The sequence below is a fragment of the Corvus hawaiiensis genome, chromosome 30 (genome assembly GCF_020740725.1).
Source record: "Corvus hawaiiensis isolate bCorHaw1 chromosome 30, bCorHaw1.pri.cur, whole genome shotgun sequence".
Classification (NCBI taxonomy): Eukaryota; Metazoa; Chordata; class Aves; order Passeriformes; family Corvidae; genus Corvus; species Corvus hawaiiensis.
In genome coordinates this window covers 5,549,043-5,561,895 of record NC_063242.1, presented here as the reverse complement: position 1 = coordinate 5,561,895, position 12,853 = coordinate 5,549,043, and the positions used below count along the sequence as shown (strand labels likewise).

The following is a 12,853-nucleotide window of genomic DNA, read 5'->3' as shown; positions in this document are numbered from 1 at the left end:
TACAAATCAGGGTAGTTTTCTTCCCACTTAACTTTCCAAGATCTGAAACAAAGAGAATGCTCCATTTCTTGCTATCACTGATTTCTCTGCCTCATGGCTCCCAAATTAGGGGGTTTTTCTTTACAGAACCCCTGAGTTGTATTCATTGCAGACATATTACTAATATGAGAACTTTTCTCACTCTTCCAGAAACTTGGGAATGACACAACTCCCAGAGAGTCTTTTGACACAACAGTGAGCTCAGAACGACTGGATGGAAGTGGTACAGGTACAGTATAAGTTTCCTGGTATAAACTTTCTGGAAAATGCAAAATACCTGATGTCTAAAATCTCACTTCCCTCTTCAGATTGAATGTCTACAACTGATTAAGCAAAATAGGAGCTTACACTATGTGAAAAGCACTAGAAACAAGTTCATGTTTTGTGCTATGGATGGCATTGTTCATGAAGTCAGCTCTAGGGCTGAGTTTATGGCTCACTTTTTACTCTTGTTGCACAGAAGAGAAAGTACTTGGTGCAGGTGCCTGGGGTGCCTTTGAAAGGAGGCTGGCTTTTAATGGGATCAGCAAAGCCAGCAGAAGTGTCTGTGCACAAAAAAGACTAAGCGCTCAATATATCTGAGGATGGAAATATGACCAGTTTTCAAGGTTTAAGTCTGCTCACACTAACTTGAGTAGTCCTGACTTTCAGCTGACTGTAGTGCTGTCAGTCTGTCAGCAGTCCTGACTCACAGTCAATGGCAGCTGGCTCTTCCAAGGATTTGCCCAGTTTGATTGAAGCCAGGGCTGTCTGCAAAGCTGTGGAGGCCCCTGGACACTGCTCATGTGCACAAAGCAACTCTCCATTGTATACAAAGTGGTGTTCAGCCTTGTAGTCCTTACAGCACCAATTCCCTCTGCACCTCGTCTTTCCATGTCCTTGTCAAGCCGCAGTCCTGGGCCCTGACATGGCAGTGCCACACTGCGGCCACCTGAGTACAAGCTGACAGACTGGTTTCCCTGTATACTTTTGGGACTGGCCAGTGATGGCTTCAGAAGAGATTCAGCTCTGGTGGTTTGTGTTTACTACATGAAAGGAGTGGTCTGAGCTAGGAAATCCAGGTCTGATTTCTCAGCAGTGGTGGTATCCTGCAAGCCTGGCACACAGGATTTCTAAAACACACAGAAGCAAGGCTAGAAAAACAGGCTGAAATCAAAATCCAAATGTGGCCATCTTGACTGAGCACTTCAAATATCAGTTTTGAAGTTTTATGTCTTTCTAAAGCTTTTTTAAAAAGCATATTCAAAGCATGCCATAATCTATAAAACAGTGCTTTTAAAGCCTGCTCGTCTTTTGAGGAGGACCTTATGGACTGTATGTGTCCCCTGATGACAGCATACTGAAGTCTGAGGAGCAAGGATAGTCTGCACTTTGGGCATTGGAGTAGCTGGGGGTGTCTGACCTCAACTTTTCTCCGGTCTCTGTCTCTGTATATGACACATTTCACCCCCACCTTACTGCACTGTGCTTGCCCCTTCCTTTTGGCCTCCAGCTGTGCATTGTTTCTTTACCACTCTTGCTTGAGAGCTCCCCAAGGCTCCTTTTCATTGTTGCAACTACAGTTTGTCTTTGGCTGGGGCTAATTTATTTTAAATTACTGTGTTCTAATAATGTTAGAAAGCCTGAGGTTAGGAAGACAAGAAAGAAAGTTAATGGAAAATTGCTGAATATTGTTACAGGAGAACTACAGATAGTGGTGCAGAAGGAGAATAAGTTTTGGGGGTTTTATTCCTTGCTTTGTGTGTGGATGTTGCCTGCTTTTTTTGTGTGCACACACGCACAGGTGCAGGCGGTGGTGTCCCGCTGTTTCACTTGCAGCAAGAAAGTATTTTGTGCACGCAGACACAAACTCTCCGTGTCACGCACTCACACTCATCTCTGTGTGCCACACAGCTGTCTGGTTTGCCAGAGTTTAACTCCAGCTGGGCTGGAAAACACCTACATAGGCTGGAAAAACATACTGGAGATTGGCTTGCAACAAGCTATATAAACACTCCCCTCCCTCCCACTGCCTTTAGAATATCTGTGCTCAGCACTTCCGTGTTCAGTCGGATTTCTGAATGGGAATAGCAGGTAGGTAGGTCAAGTCAGCATCTGTGAGCACGCACTCGGTTTTGCCAAGTACCAGGGCTACCAGTCTGCATTTCAATTAGTCTGAAATTCTGTTCTGAGATTAAAGATGATTAACTGCTGAAAGTCCCAGGCTAACTTACAAGTTCCAAGATTGTCATTGACACTGCCAAATATAAGCCTTCAACCTCCTGAAAGCTGCAGAGTAGGAAAGTAGGGCAGGCTTTTTGCTTGTTAGCAACCTGGAGTCCAGCAGGCTTTCTACCAGCTTGCACAGCTAGACTTACTGCTTGGAAGTCACTGTAAATTTATCTCTAAATACCTTGGTCTTTGTTTGGGATAAAAACCACATTGGTAAAATTACTAATGTGTGGAAACTGTAATCCATATACAGTGTTATTCGATAAATCAAAATACTATATAATGAATACTTTGATCTGGGCTAAGTTTCAAAATCTCTTCTAGAGCTTGCTAAAAGCAACAAATAAAAAGATCTAGCCTGCTGGTCACACACTTGGGATTTATTTTCTGGGCCAGGATTTCTCTGTTGATCTTGGAAACCCAACCTTTTGTCTGTAGGGACACAAAACAGTCAAGAGCTGCCTTTTCCACTGATCCATCACTGTTTTCTCAGCAGGTAGGCTGTGCCATCTGCTCTTAGAAATATGATGGAGGAATAAGGTCCAGCTAGCCATCATCCCAAATACATTAAAAAGGGGGACATGCAATTGCTCTCTTGGGTAATTGAATCACAAAGCTTAGCATGTGTCAAAATTAGCAGGTTTAGGTGCTTTGCTTGCAGTGATTTTGAATAAGACATTAGGGATCTTTTTACACCGTCACATAGCAGTGCATGTGTTAGCTTGTGGTGGTATTTTCCACACCAGTATACCTGTGCATGGAGCCTTCTGTGTTGCAGCGGACTTTATTTTATGTGTCTTTTTATTTCAGTGCCTAAACAACAGCAGACCCTTCCAGAGAGTCGGTTTTCATCGAATAAAGGTGACTCAGCATCATCAGAAAAAAACTCAAAAGCTGAACCAAAGGCAGAAGCTGGTGCAAAGGCAAGAAGTTCTTCCAATACACCGACTAGTCCAAAACCCCCGCTGCAGTCAGCAAAGCCCAGCCTGGCAGGACGACCCACAGTGCCACAGAAACCACGCTCTGCTTCTCGTACTGGTGAGAAGCTCTTCTGGGCAGTTGTTACCCCCACCTCTGGGTGCTTCTGGGTGCTGTTTGTGTGGGCTATGGAGGAGACTCCCACGGCCACATCTGGAACAGAAGTTCAATGGAGAGGGACAGGTTCTTCAGTGCCTTGCTCTTGACTTACATCTTTCTTTTCCACCCCTTTTTGCCCTAATTTGAATATAGAATGGTTTAATCTGTGATCCTCAATAGTAAAGTGTGAGAAGCAGTAGTGGCAGTGGCAGAGCTGTTTTAAGCTAGCCTGCTTTCACAGAAGAGGTGAGCACTTCAGCATCAAAGCTCAGTTTTAGTAGCACTGACAAAAATGAATGTATTTTCTCCAAACACCTGGCTCTTAAGTCCTTGGTGTTTTGTGGCAGGCTGCTCTTAGCCCCTCAAGCGAGTGCTGTTATTCTTAATAACTTGGACAAACCAACTGTCTCTTACTTTTTCCTTGTTTAGCCTTCGTTTCTTTCCTTATTGCTTTTGACTGAAAAGAACTGTAACTGTGCTTTTATAATACTGCGGGACTGCCTCCTACCCAGATATCATCTTAAAGCTTCTAGTAGTGGGAAATGCTTCAGCAGCTCTCCCATGCATTTGTCTTTCTGCTGTTTAATAGGCCAGTGTCACAACCCCCCTCTTCCCAAAGTACAGCTTGCAGCCCTCTTGACTTTCCCATAATCACCGTTGACCTTAGAATGATGGAATTTCTGGTAAGGATGAGGAGTCAAAGGGATGTTACAGCCTTCTGCCTGCCCTTGATGTGAAACCTGAGCTTACTTAGTCTCTGCACTCCCGTGGGCAGAATGTTGTTCACATACAAAATCACCTTAAGTTTTTAGGTGGATTTACATTTATTTTGTTGACCATTTTAGAAATGGTCATCAAAGTGAGAGATGTCGGGTAAGGTGCTCATGAAGATAAATGCAACAGGAAAGCATGGGTTATTTAGTGGTGCTTAATCTGTAAAACAGGCAGTGTTATGTCAAAGTCTGAGGTATCAGAAGGACCTGAGCCGTCTGTTTCTGCCAGCTCCTATTTCCTGCCCAGAGAGCATACTGTGGGTTTAACACAAGGGAGTAATTAATACTTACCCATAATAAGCCAGTTTTGTGGCCAATAATAAAAGCAACACAGCTCTGTTGCAGTCTAACTTCTGTCCTAGTACTTGTAGTAACCCACTGCCTAAGGATGCCCAAGCAACGTGATGAAAAAGCCAAGCAGTCATCCTTTCTGTGCTCTTGCCATTGCTGTTGTTTCCAACAGTATGGCCACACAAATGGTAGCAAATTTTTGCTAAGTAATCTGGGTGCAAAGGAACACAGCTCAGATGTCCCCAAATTGTTAGAGACTGAAAGTCTATATCTAGCTGTGTTTGCTGGTCACTGTACTCCTCCTTGTGTTGATATTGAGCTTCCCCAAGCAAGTGGCCTCACAGGCGTATCAAATGCATGGAGAAGGTCGAAGAATTGTTGTATCTGTTCGTACCAAATTGCATTTGGGAAGGTCATTGCTTTCCTGTGCTGAAAGTGAAATGATTGATTCTTCATGGTGGCTCCTCAGCAGAGATAAATTTATATTAATTTCTAGTATGCAACTGAATTAACTCTTTGTGCAATACAGGTGATACTCTGAGCTCCATTTTTTCTTCTGCCAATGCTTAATGTATCTTCCTAGTCCCTCTGTTGTGTACATATGCCACTGTTAACTCCTTGAGAAGCAAACTTAGCAGCAGTTTAAGTAACCTACTTCCCTACTATCCAAATGAGGGCTGTCTAGTGTAAGACTGAAAAGGTCTTCCTGTAAGGACTGTAAAGATAATAGTCAACTTGCCTTACATTATCCATATCCAGCCTTTTAGAGAAACAAGATATCAAGATAACAAGATGGTTTTAAACTATGGATTTGAATTTCAGTTCCAGATTTCCTTACAATACAGAAGAGAGAAGTATTTTTTTCTTTTTAGCAAGTCTTTATGGATGCCCTTGTGTTTTGCTCTGGGAAGTCATTTGTGGAAGTACAGAGTTCTGTAAGGCTTATGTAATTTGTTTCCCTGGTTCACTCTTAGGCCTTATAATTGCGAAACAGGACATCTAAAGTGATCAGTTCATTATGTTTCAGGACAATAAAAATATAACTAGAACAAATATTTCCCAAAAAAATCCAAATTTTTTTCAGCTGTTCTTTACAAATTGCATACCTATGTCTTGCAGGTAAATCCCTTGGTCCCATCAGCTTTCTATTTGCACTACAATAACAGCACACATGAAAAATGCTGCAATTGAGATATTCTCTTTGACTGCTAAAAGTCTTTCCCCTGGACTGAGGTCCATATAACTTGTTCTCTTGTCATAATGTAAATTCCTGAATCCTTCTTTTTCTGACTCAGGTTCTGGCTATTTCTTGTTTGTGTATTGTGTTGAGGTTTGGCCCATCATAAACAGCACTGTTTCTGTGAGCTTCAGTGCAGATACAATTTCTCCTTCTCACCCTTTTGTTTGTGGTACTCCACAGAGGATGCTCCAGAGTCTCCCTCCGGCCCCAGTTCCCCAAAAGTTGCCCTGCTTCCTCCAGTGCTGAAGAAAGTTCCTTCTGATAAAGAAAAGGATGGTCAGAGCAGCCCCTCAGTCAGATCATTTTCTCAAGAAGGTAGGAGTGTTTGTATAACTGGTGTCTTCTAGTGAAATTTTATGCATCATTGTCCCCTGATTTGTTTTCACTTGGAAGGGAAGAGCGTTAGTCATTTAAAGGTGAAAAGCACGAGGAAAATGTATCTGGTCACCTATTCAGCATCTCCTCCCCCCATCTTCCTTTGATCAAACCAAGTGAACAATTAATCCCTGGGTATTAGTACTGTAACTGAACAATTAAGGGACAATTAAGGTATATATTTATGGTTCGTTTGGTCTGAACTAAGATGCTGGTTGATACTGGTCACACAATAATGTGAAATGCAGCTCTGTGGTTTCAGCACATTTTCAGGCAAGCAGCCATGACTTGGTTCCTTGCAGCCAGCCCACTGCTCTGTTTTCCTTTCTGTGGGGTCTCTGCATGTGGCTGAGTTCACCTCCCCCTCCTCAGGCAATAAGTCTCTGTGTGCCAGGGCAAGGCTTGGTGCCTTTTATCTTTTATGCACAACAGTAGGCTGCTCTCTTCTCTTTGTTGATTTTCATGTGTGCACTGTATTTCTACCTTTGCTGATGCATTTTCATGCCCTGAGTTGGCTCTTAGAAGAGCTAAAGCATCCTCTGATAGCACAGGATATGTGGAGAAGTAGTTACAGAAATGTTGCTCAGCATGGTGTTAACTGGCACAAGTGATGATGTTTGAAGTCTGGGGGTGATGTCTTCCTTCCTTGAGGTCTCTCCTCAAGAAAGACATGTAAGGTGGTTCCCATCACTTAAACTGTGAAACAAAGCGGTGTCTTTCACATTCTGACAGCAGATTTTCACGGAGTAGAATGGGGGACAAACGAGTCGAGGCAGCTATGTAAGGCTGGGTTGTGAAGACTGAGAAGTTGTGCTGCCTACAAAGCCCACTGCCATCATTCAGAATGATCCATGTTGCCAAAAGCAACAGGAGTCAGGCACTGTGCTTTCTTACTCCTTGCTCCCTTTAAACCTCCAGTCAAATTAGCCAAACACAGGATTTTCTGTTTGGTTCTACATGGCACTCTACATATTTTATTGACAATAGTTTAACTTGCCAGGTTCTTAACGGGCTGCTGTGCTTTGCATAAAATTATTTGGGAAAGAGTAAATTCTGTTTATTTTATTTTTTTTCCTTTTCATGTTTTCTTTTTTATTCATTACTGTCCTACTTCCTCACTCAGCCATTCCTCTGTCCTTGCCTTCTACCTCACTTCAGGCTAGCATGTTCAATTCATTTCTGCAACTGGTAAATCACTGCAAATCTGTCTGAGTTAGCAAAAAAATCATATCTCCTGTGAAATAAAGCTACATGTTAGATGATATTTGATTATAAAGTTGCTTTATGTTGATGACTTTAACTGTACTTCATGGGACAATCTGCAAATACACCTCTTTGCACTGTGCAGCTGTGAGATCAGGCTGCAGTTACCAACACCCCAAGATATCTGTGCTACATTTAAGCAAGCAACTGGCATACTGATTACTGCCCTCTGAATAATTGATTAAATGGGTTGGATAAGTGAAACTTTTCATACTACCTTATGTACATGGGCCTACAGAACAGCTTAGGAGTATAAATGAATCCTTTTCCTTGCTAGAGCAAACAGGAGATTGTCAAAAAAGAGAGGCAGCACTTGACTGTGCCAAACCATCTGGCAGCGTGAAAACCACTCCGGGGCAGTATTCTACCAGTGCAGAAGAGGAAGCTAATGTGCTTGGGCAGAGGATGGCACAGCCAACTTCTGGTTAGAAGTTTTCATTTTTCATCAAGATGGTACTTGATAACTGGCACCAACAATTGTTAATAAATGGTAATAGCAAAGAAGCCACAGAAGAGTGTGAGTTTGTCATTTGTTATTATGAGAAAGGTAAAAATCTCATGGGGTTCTAATCATCTTTCTGTCCCCATGCGATTTACATGGCATGAAAAAATTTCCAGATAAGACATGTGTGTGCATTTTTCCTTTGTGGCAACTCCAGTGACCAGTCCCATCTAGCACAAGCAGCCCCTCTGCAGAGGAGCACTCACTACAACCTGTGACTGCTCAGTGCAGCAACACTGGCACGCTGCAGGTAGTCTGGCTGCTGCTTGCTGTGCTTGCACACCTATCCTTTCTAAGATCATGCACTTCAGTGTTTCAAAATACATTTCAGCTTGAATATTGTTAGTGCCAGTTTCAGTGCATCACTCACAAAACCATTTGAGAACTGGGTAAATTGGATTATGTATTGTTACTTTGCTTTTCAGTTGCAAAAGCAAACAAAATCACCACCTAAAGAACCCAAGCCCAGCATGGTGCTGCATTGAGGAGCAGCTTTGACTTACAGTGAGCTCATTCAGTAGGCTGTAAAAATGTTTGGTTCCTTTATGTGCTTTTAAAATATAAATCTCCTGTTCTCAAATGGTATATGTTTACATGTTTCTCTTTACCTCTTAACTGGTTGGTTTAAATAGTTGTTCAAAATTACTTTTTTCTAAAGTATTTTAATTGTATGTTTGAATATCTTATGCAACTCCATTTACCCACAGTTTTTCTATTTATAAGACATCACATAACCCTTCCTCAGCCCAAAATTTATAAACTGATTTCCTTTTCGTATTGTAGAATCAAACTTAGTCCATCCAAACTGGGAATCTCCCCTCCCTATCATAATGAAATTATTATATTTTAGTTCATTCTGAGATACCTCTCTGATAAAGTATGTTTTGAAAGGTGGGATCCTGCCATAGATAGGATCCTGCAGGTCATCTGTGTACGGTTTCATTGAGGCAAGGGTAAGTTCTTCTGGCAGAAGCCTGCTTGCACTATGTGGACTTAAATGCCTGATACATCTTTCAGTCATTTATGGGGCAAACTACTTGCCTATATTTATCAGGCCATAAACTAAAATGGCTGCTGCAGGATGTGTTTTGGGTTTTGTTTGAAGAGTCAATGAAGGCCAGACAAAGACCAGGTACTGGTGTCAAGGATGACTCAAAAAATTTCCAGGCACCTATTTCTTTGAAAAGCAGTGGTGTTTTGGAAGGTGGAAATGCCTGAATATTTTTTACAGGATTTCAGCATCATCATCCTCTCCAATTCTATGAAATGGCTTTAAAAACCTTTCTCAAAATCCCTTCCTGTTTCCCAGCTTGCAAAGCCAGGATAAGAATGCAGTGAGTGTGTAGCTGCTGGCTCTCATTTCCTCATATATTTTGGCTAGCACAAATGAGAAAACAGGTATTTTGGACTCAGGAGAACTATTTGGCTGCCTTGGGATCCCTCTCTGCACTTCCCACATTCCTGGCAGTCTCTAACACAGCCTGCCACAATTAGGAGTGGCCACAGAGATGGTCAGTGGCAGGCTGCTGCTTGGCTGGAGCTGCGTGCTGGTGACAGGGCAGGCTGTCCCTTGCAGCGGTGAGGCTACAGGTTAGTGGTACATGGGGAAGGAGAGGTGGTGCTGCATGGCCACAGCACCTCCTGGCGTCTTGTCTAGAGAGGGATTCACAGAAGTGGTCAGGCACAAGGATCAGTGTGAACCAAAGCCGACCATCCTTACCCAAAATGGTGGAGCAAAGGTCTTGTAATGGCAACATTTAATTTTGTGGGGGTAGAATGAGGTTGACTTGCAACAAGGTCACATTTAAGGGCCGCTGTGTTTAAAGTTTCATTTTAAGTGCAAGTATGAGATTTCTAGTGCTGTCAGTCCTTGGGTAAGGTCACCCTGGTTGATGTGTATAACCATCTTGTTACCATAGCAGTTGTAGGCCACTGATTAGATCAGGAATCTCAAAAAGGTTTACAACCTTCTTTTCCAATTTATTTTGAAGCTTATAGGTTTGGAGAAAGGCCTGGCTTTATGGAGATGTCTGAGTGCTGGGTGAACAAAATGTTTGCATTTAGATTGTGGGAAGTGGGTATGCCCTCCTGCTTTCCCCATTCCTGACCATAGCAAGGTGCAGAGCCTGTGGTCTCATCTGGAAGAAAAGATGGTTGAGCTCAGAGCCATGGGTGTCCCTCCTGTTAGGGGATAGAGAGGACATTGGGACCTGGCAGTGTAGGGTCAGGGAGAAGCAGTTTGTGTAACTTGGATGCTGAGGTGAGTGTCTGTTGTGATCAAAGCTGCTGAGTCAAAAGGGAGAACATAGATGTGTCCTGCTAGGGAGACAGGCCTGCCTGAGATGTGCATCACTGGTCTGAGGGGTGCCCAGCAGGCACATCCACCTGAGCAGCCAGGAGTGCACTGCCTGAGATCCATCCCAGCTGGAAAAAAGCATGCTGTTTTGGTTTGGAAGTGGTGTGATGAGAAGAAAATCTCCAGGCCATTTCTAACCGTAATGTTTATCCATGCCACAATGAAGTACTAAGTGTCATGTTTCAAGTTTGCCTGCTTGCCAACCAACAGTGGAATAAAGCTTGCTCACTCTCTCTTCTCACCTCTTTCTGACTTGAAGAATTAATGGACCTATGCTACTCCTACTAGGGCAAATTAATTCAGTGAGGTCAGGAGTAGGTCCCATGCGCATTAATGACTTTTTTATTGTTATTTTTTTGTCTTCTTCCTCTCTCTTCTTCAGTCATTAGTAAGACCTATTTCTGTTTTATGCAGCTGCAAAAAGAAGCCCTGGGCAGCAGTCTCATGAGTTCCAGGAACTGAAGCAGAGGTCCTTAAGTAAAGACGGCCATCAGGGAAGCAAGTCCAGTGACTCTGGCGAAGAAGCAGATAAAGATTTTATTTTTGTTTAGCAATCAGTACAAGTGCTTTGTAGCGCAAGAGCTTTTTATAACAATCGGGTTTCAGCAATCAACAGCCCTTTTAGTCAGCTGCTCTTTCACCACAGGTACATTTCCATGCAGAAAACCTGATCTTCCAATCATGATTTACAGTACACCTGGCATTGATTCAGTCCTTAATTTCTGGTCTGTACAGTGCAGACATTCCTTTCCATGCCTTTGGCTAAAGCCAGCCATTCTTTCGTGTATTCTACTTGAACTTCTCTGAAGCAGCTACAAAGAGTGCCCTGCATTAGGGCATTTAGAAAGCAAAGCAAATTAACTGGACACTGTCTTACACTAATACACTGTACAGCAGGTAATGTGTTGTACTGCTGAATGTAAATGTGTCAGATCTGCACGTGACTTACATATAAATATATTCTTGCGGTATGCAATTGCACATTGTAATTATATTAAAAGAGCACACTAATAAAATAATTTGTATAGATTATATATATTAAATGCTTGGGTATGGTTTTTACATTCTCCCATAGGGAGCTTCTTTCTTCCTGTTCTCCCACTGTACATAAAGCTCCAATGCTTACATTTGTGTACTGTCAGAAAGCACAACAGAGAAGGATTTGGATTATGTATAACCATGGTATGCTTCCACATTCGTATATTAATGTATATAGTTGATTGGAATGAGGGCAATTGAAATTTTATTAATATTGGTGTTTTCTGGAGGCCTTCCTCGGTTCTGTCTGCATATTAGCTTCCTTTCAATGTGTAATTCTATGAGAAACATAGTTCGACATCTGTAAAAATATTTCAGCTTTGAGGGAGGGGATGCAAATTTCACAGCTACCCACTTACATTACAGGTTGAAGGGATTTTATTCATATGTATATTTGTAACAATAAAAAAAAGATTTTACAACTGAAATACTAGTCTTTGTTTTTACAGCCCTGTTTGTGGTCTGATGGTCTCTGCTGTTTGAATGCTGACATTGGGTCAGGTAGGCAAAGTGTGCAGTTAAGACAAAACCTGCATAATTTTTCTGCTTCTAGTAAAGTGCCTGTTCCAGCTGAACGGGACACATACACATCATAAAACTGCTGAAGGAAGATCTCTTTACTATTCTCCTCCCTTGGAATCTTCACCAAAGCAGCCTTCATGTGAGCCAGAAACACCTGCTATCTAAATTCTCAGTTTTGGTCCAGTAGGACAGATTAAAATTAGTTGGTAACTCTCTCCCAAGAGCAATTTTTCTGGCCCTTTTGTGGCTTCTTGACTGGACAGAAGTGCTCAGATACATGCCCGTCTGATAACGTTCTGTCTGATCCCTGTGCACATGCCTGCTGTATCCACTTCTCCTGTTGCACTATAAAGGGCTGCTAAGTCGAAACAAAACATCTTAGAAGCACTTGGTAGAGGTTTACATCTCAAAAGTCAGCTACAAGGTGGTGGGAAAGAGGTCCTGAAGGCTGGGGGTTTCTTCTTGGGGTTTGTCCTGACTTGAAATAATGCATTTATCTAAAATCATTGAGACAGCGTCTTCATATTCACATAGATACTCTTGATTTATTTGGCATCAGTAAGAACAAAAGACAAATTGCAAAGGAAAACTTGAAATACCTGTATTAGAAATGAAAGTTTATTTATTCATAAATAAACTGCAATTTTTATTCCTCTAGGACCTAGAAAAGGCAACTGTCTGAGAAGTGTAAGTATGCAAGAAGGGTTGCTCTAATTATTGGTTTTGTGAATTTAAGAAAATTAACAGCAAGGGTCGTGGTATTAATTAAGACAAAAATTTTATATAATCTCTACCTTCCAGAGCAGTTAGTTGCTGAGAATTTTACCTGTGCTTGATGTCCTCCTCATCAGTCATCTGAGGTACTGTTCTGGTCCTGCTGTGAGGAACCACGGCAGCAGTGTGTGCCCATCACCCTGCTATCGGAAAACCAAAGACAGGGATGTCTCAAAAGCTGTAGACAAAGCATGTGTTTGTGCTGTTAAGAAGAAGAAAAGCTTTAGTGCTGTAACATTTGATTGCTGAGTATAAGGATTTCATTGCACATCAGTGTTTTTCCGTATTAGTTACAGAAAGCCATTCCAGTCTTTATTCCAGCCATCAGTGTGTTGTGGGCAGGCTGAGTGGTGGAGAAACAACTTTAAGGGAGTGCTAGTGAGAGCTCTTGA

General features: G+C 42.2%; 1 protein-coding gene across 9 annotated transcripts in view; it reads left to right on the top strand.

The window, feature by feature from the left end:
- The window catches only part of CARMIL1 (capping protein regulator and myosin 1 linker 1), a 193,631-nt gene extending 182,038 nt beyond the window's left edge, over nucleotides 1-11,593 (top strand). For 6 of the 9 annotated variants that reach the window (XM_048289236.1, XM_048289234.1, XM_048289238.1 and 3 more), the window contains 5 exons: nucleotides 190-268; nucleotides 3,061-3,288; nucleotides 5,812-5,946; nucleotides 7,547-7,693; nucleotides 10,542-11,593. In XM_048289236.1, the coding sequence (XP_048145193.1) occupies nucleotides 190-268; nucleotides 3,061-3,288; nucleotides 5,812-5,946; nucleotides 7,547-7,693; nucleotides 10,542-10,678 (726 nt within the window). In that variant the 3' untranslated portion in view covers nucleotides 10,679-11,593. The remainder of the gene's footprint in view (nucleotides 1-189; nucleotides 269-3,060; nucleotides 3,289-5,811; nucleotides 5,947-7,546; nucleotides 7,694-10,541) is intronic. The other 3 variants (XM_048289240.1, XM_048289239.1, XM_048289241.1) reach the window with 2 other exon arrangements.
- The last annotated feature ends 1,260 nt before the right edge of the window (nucleotides 11,594-12,853 follow it).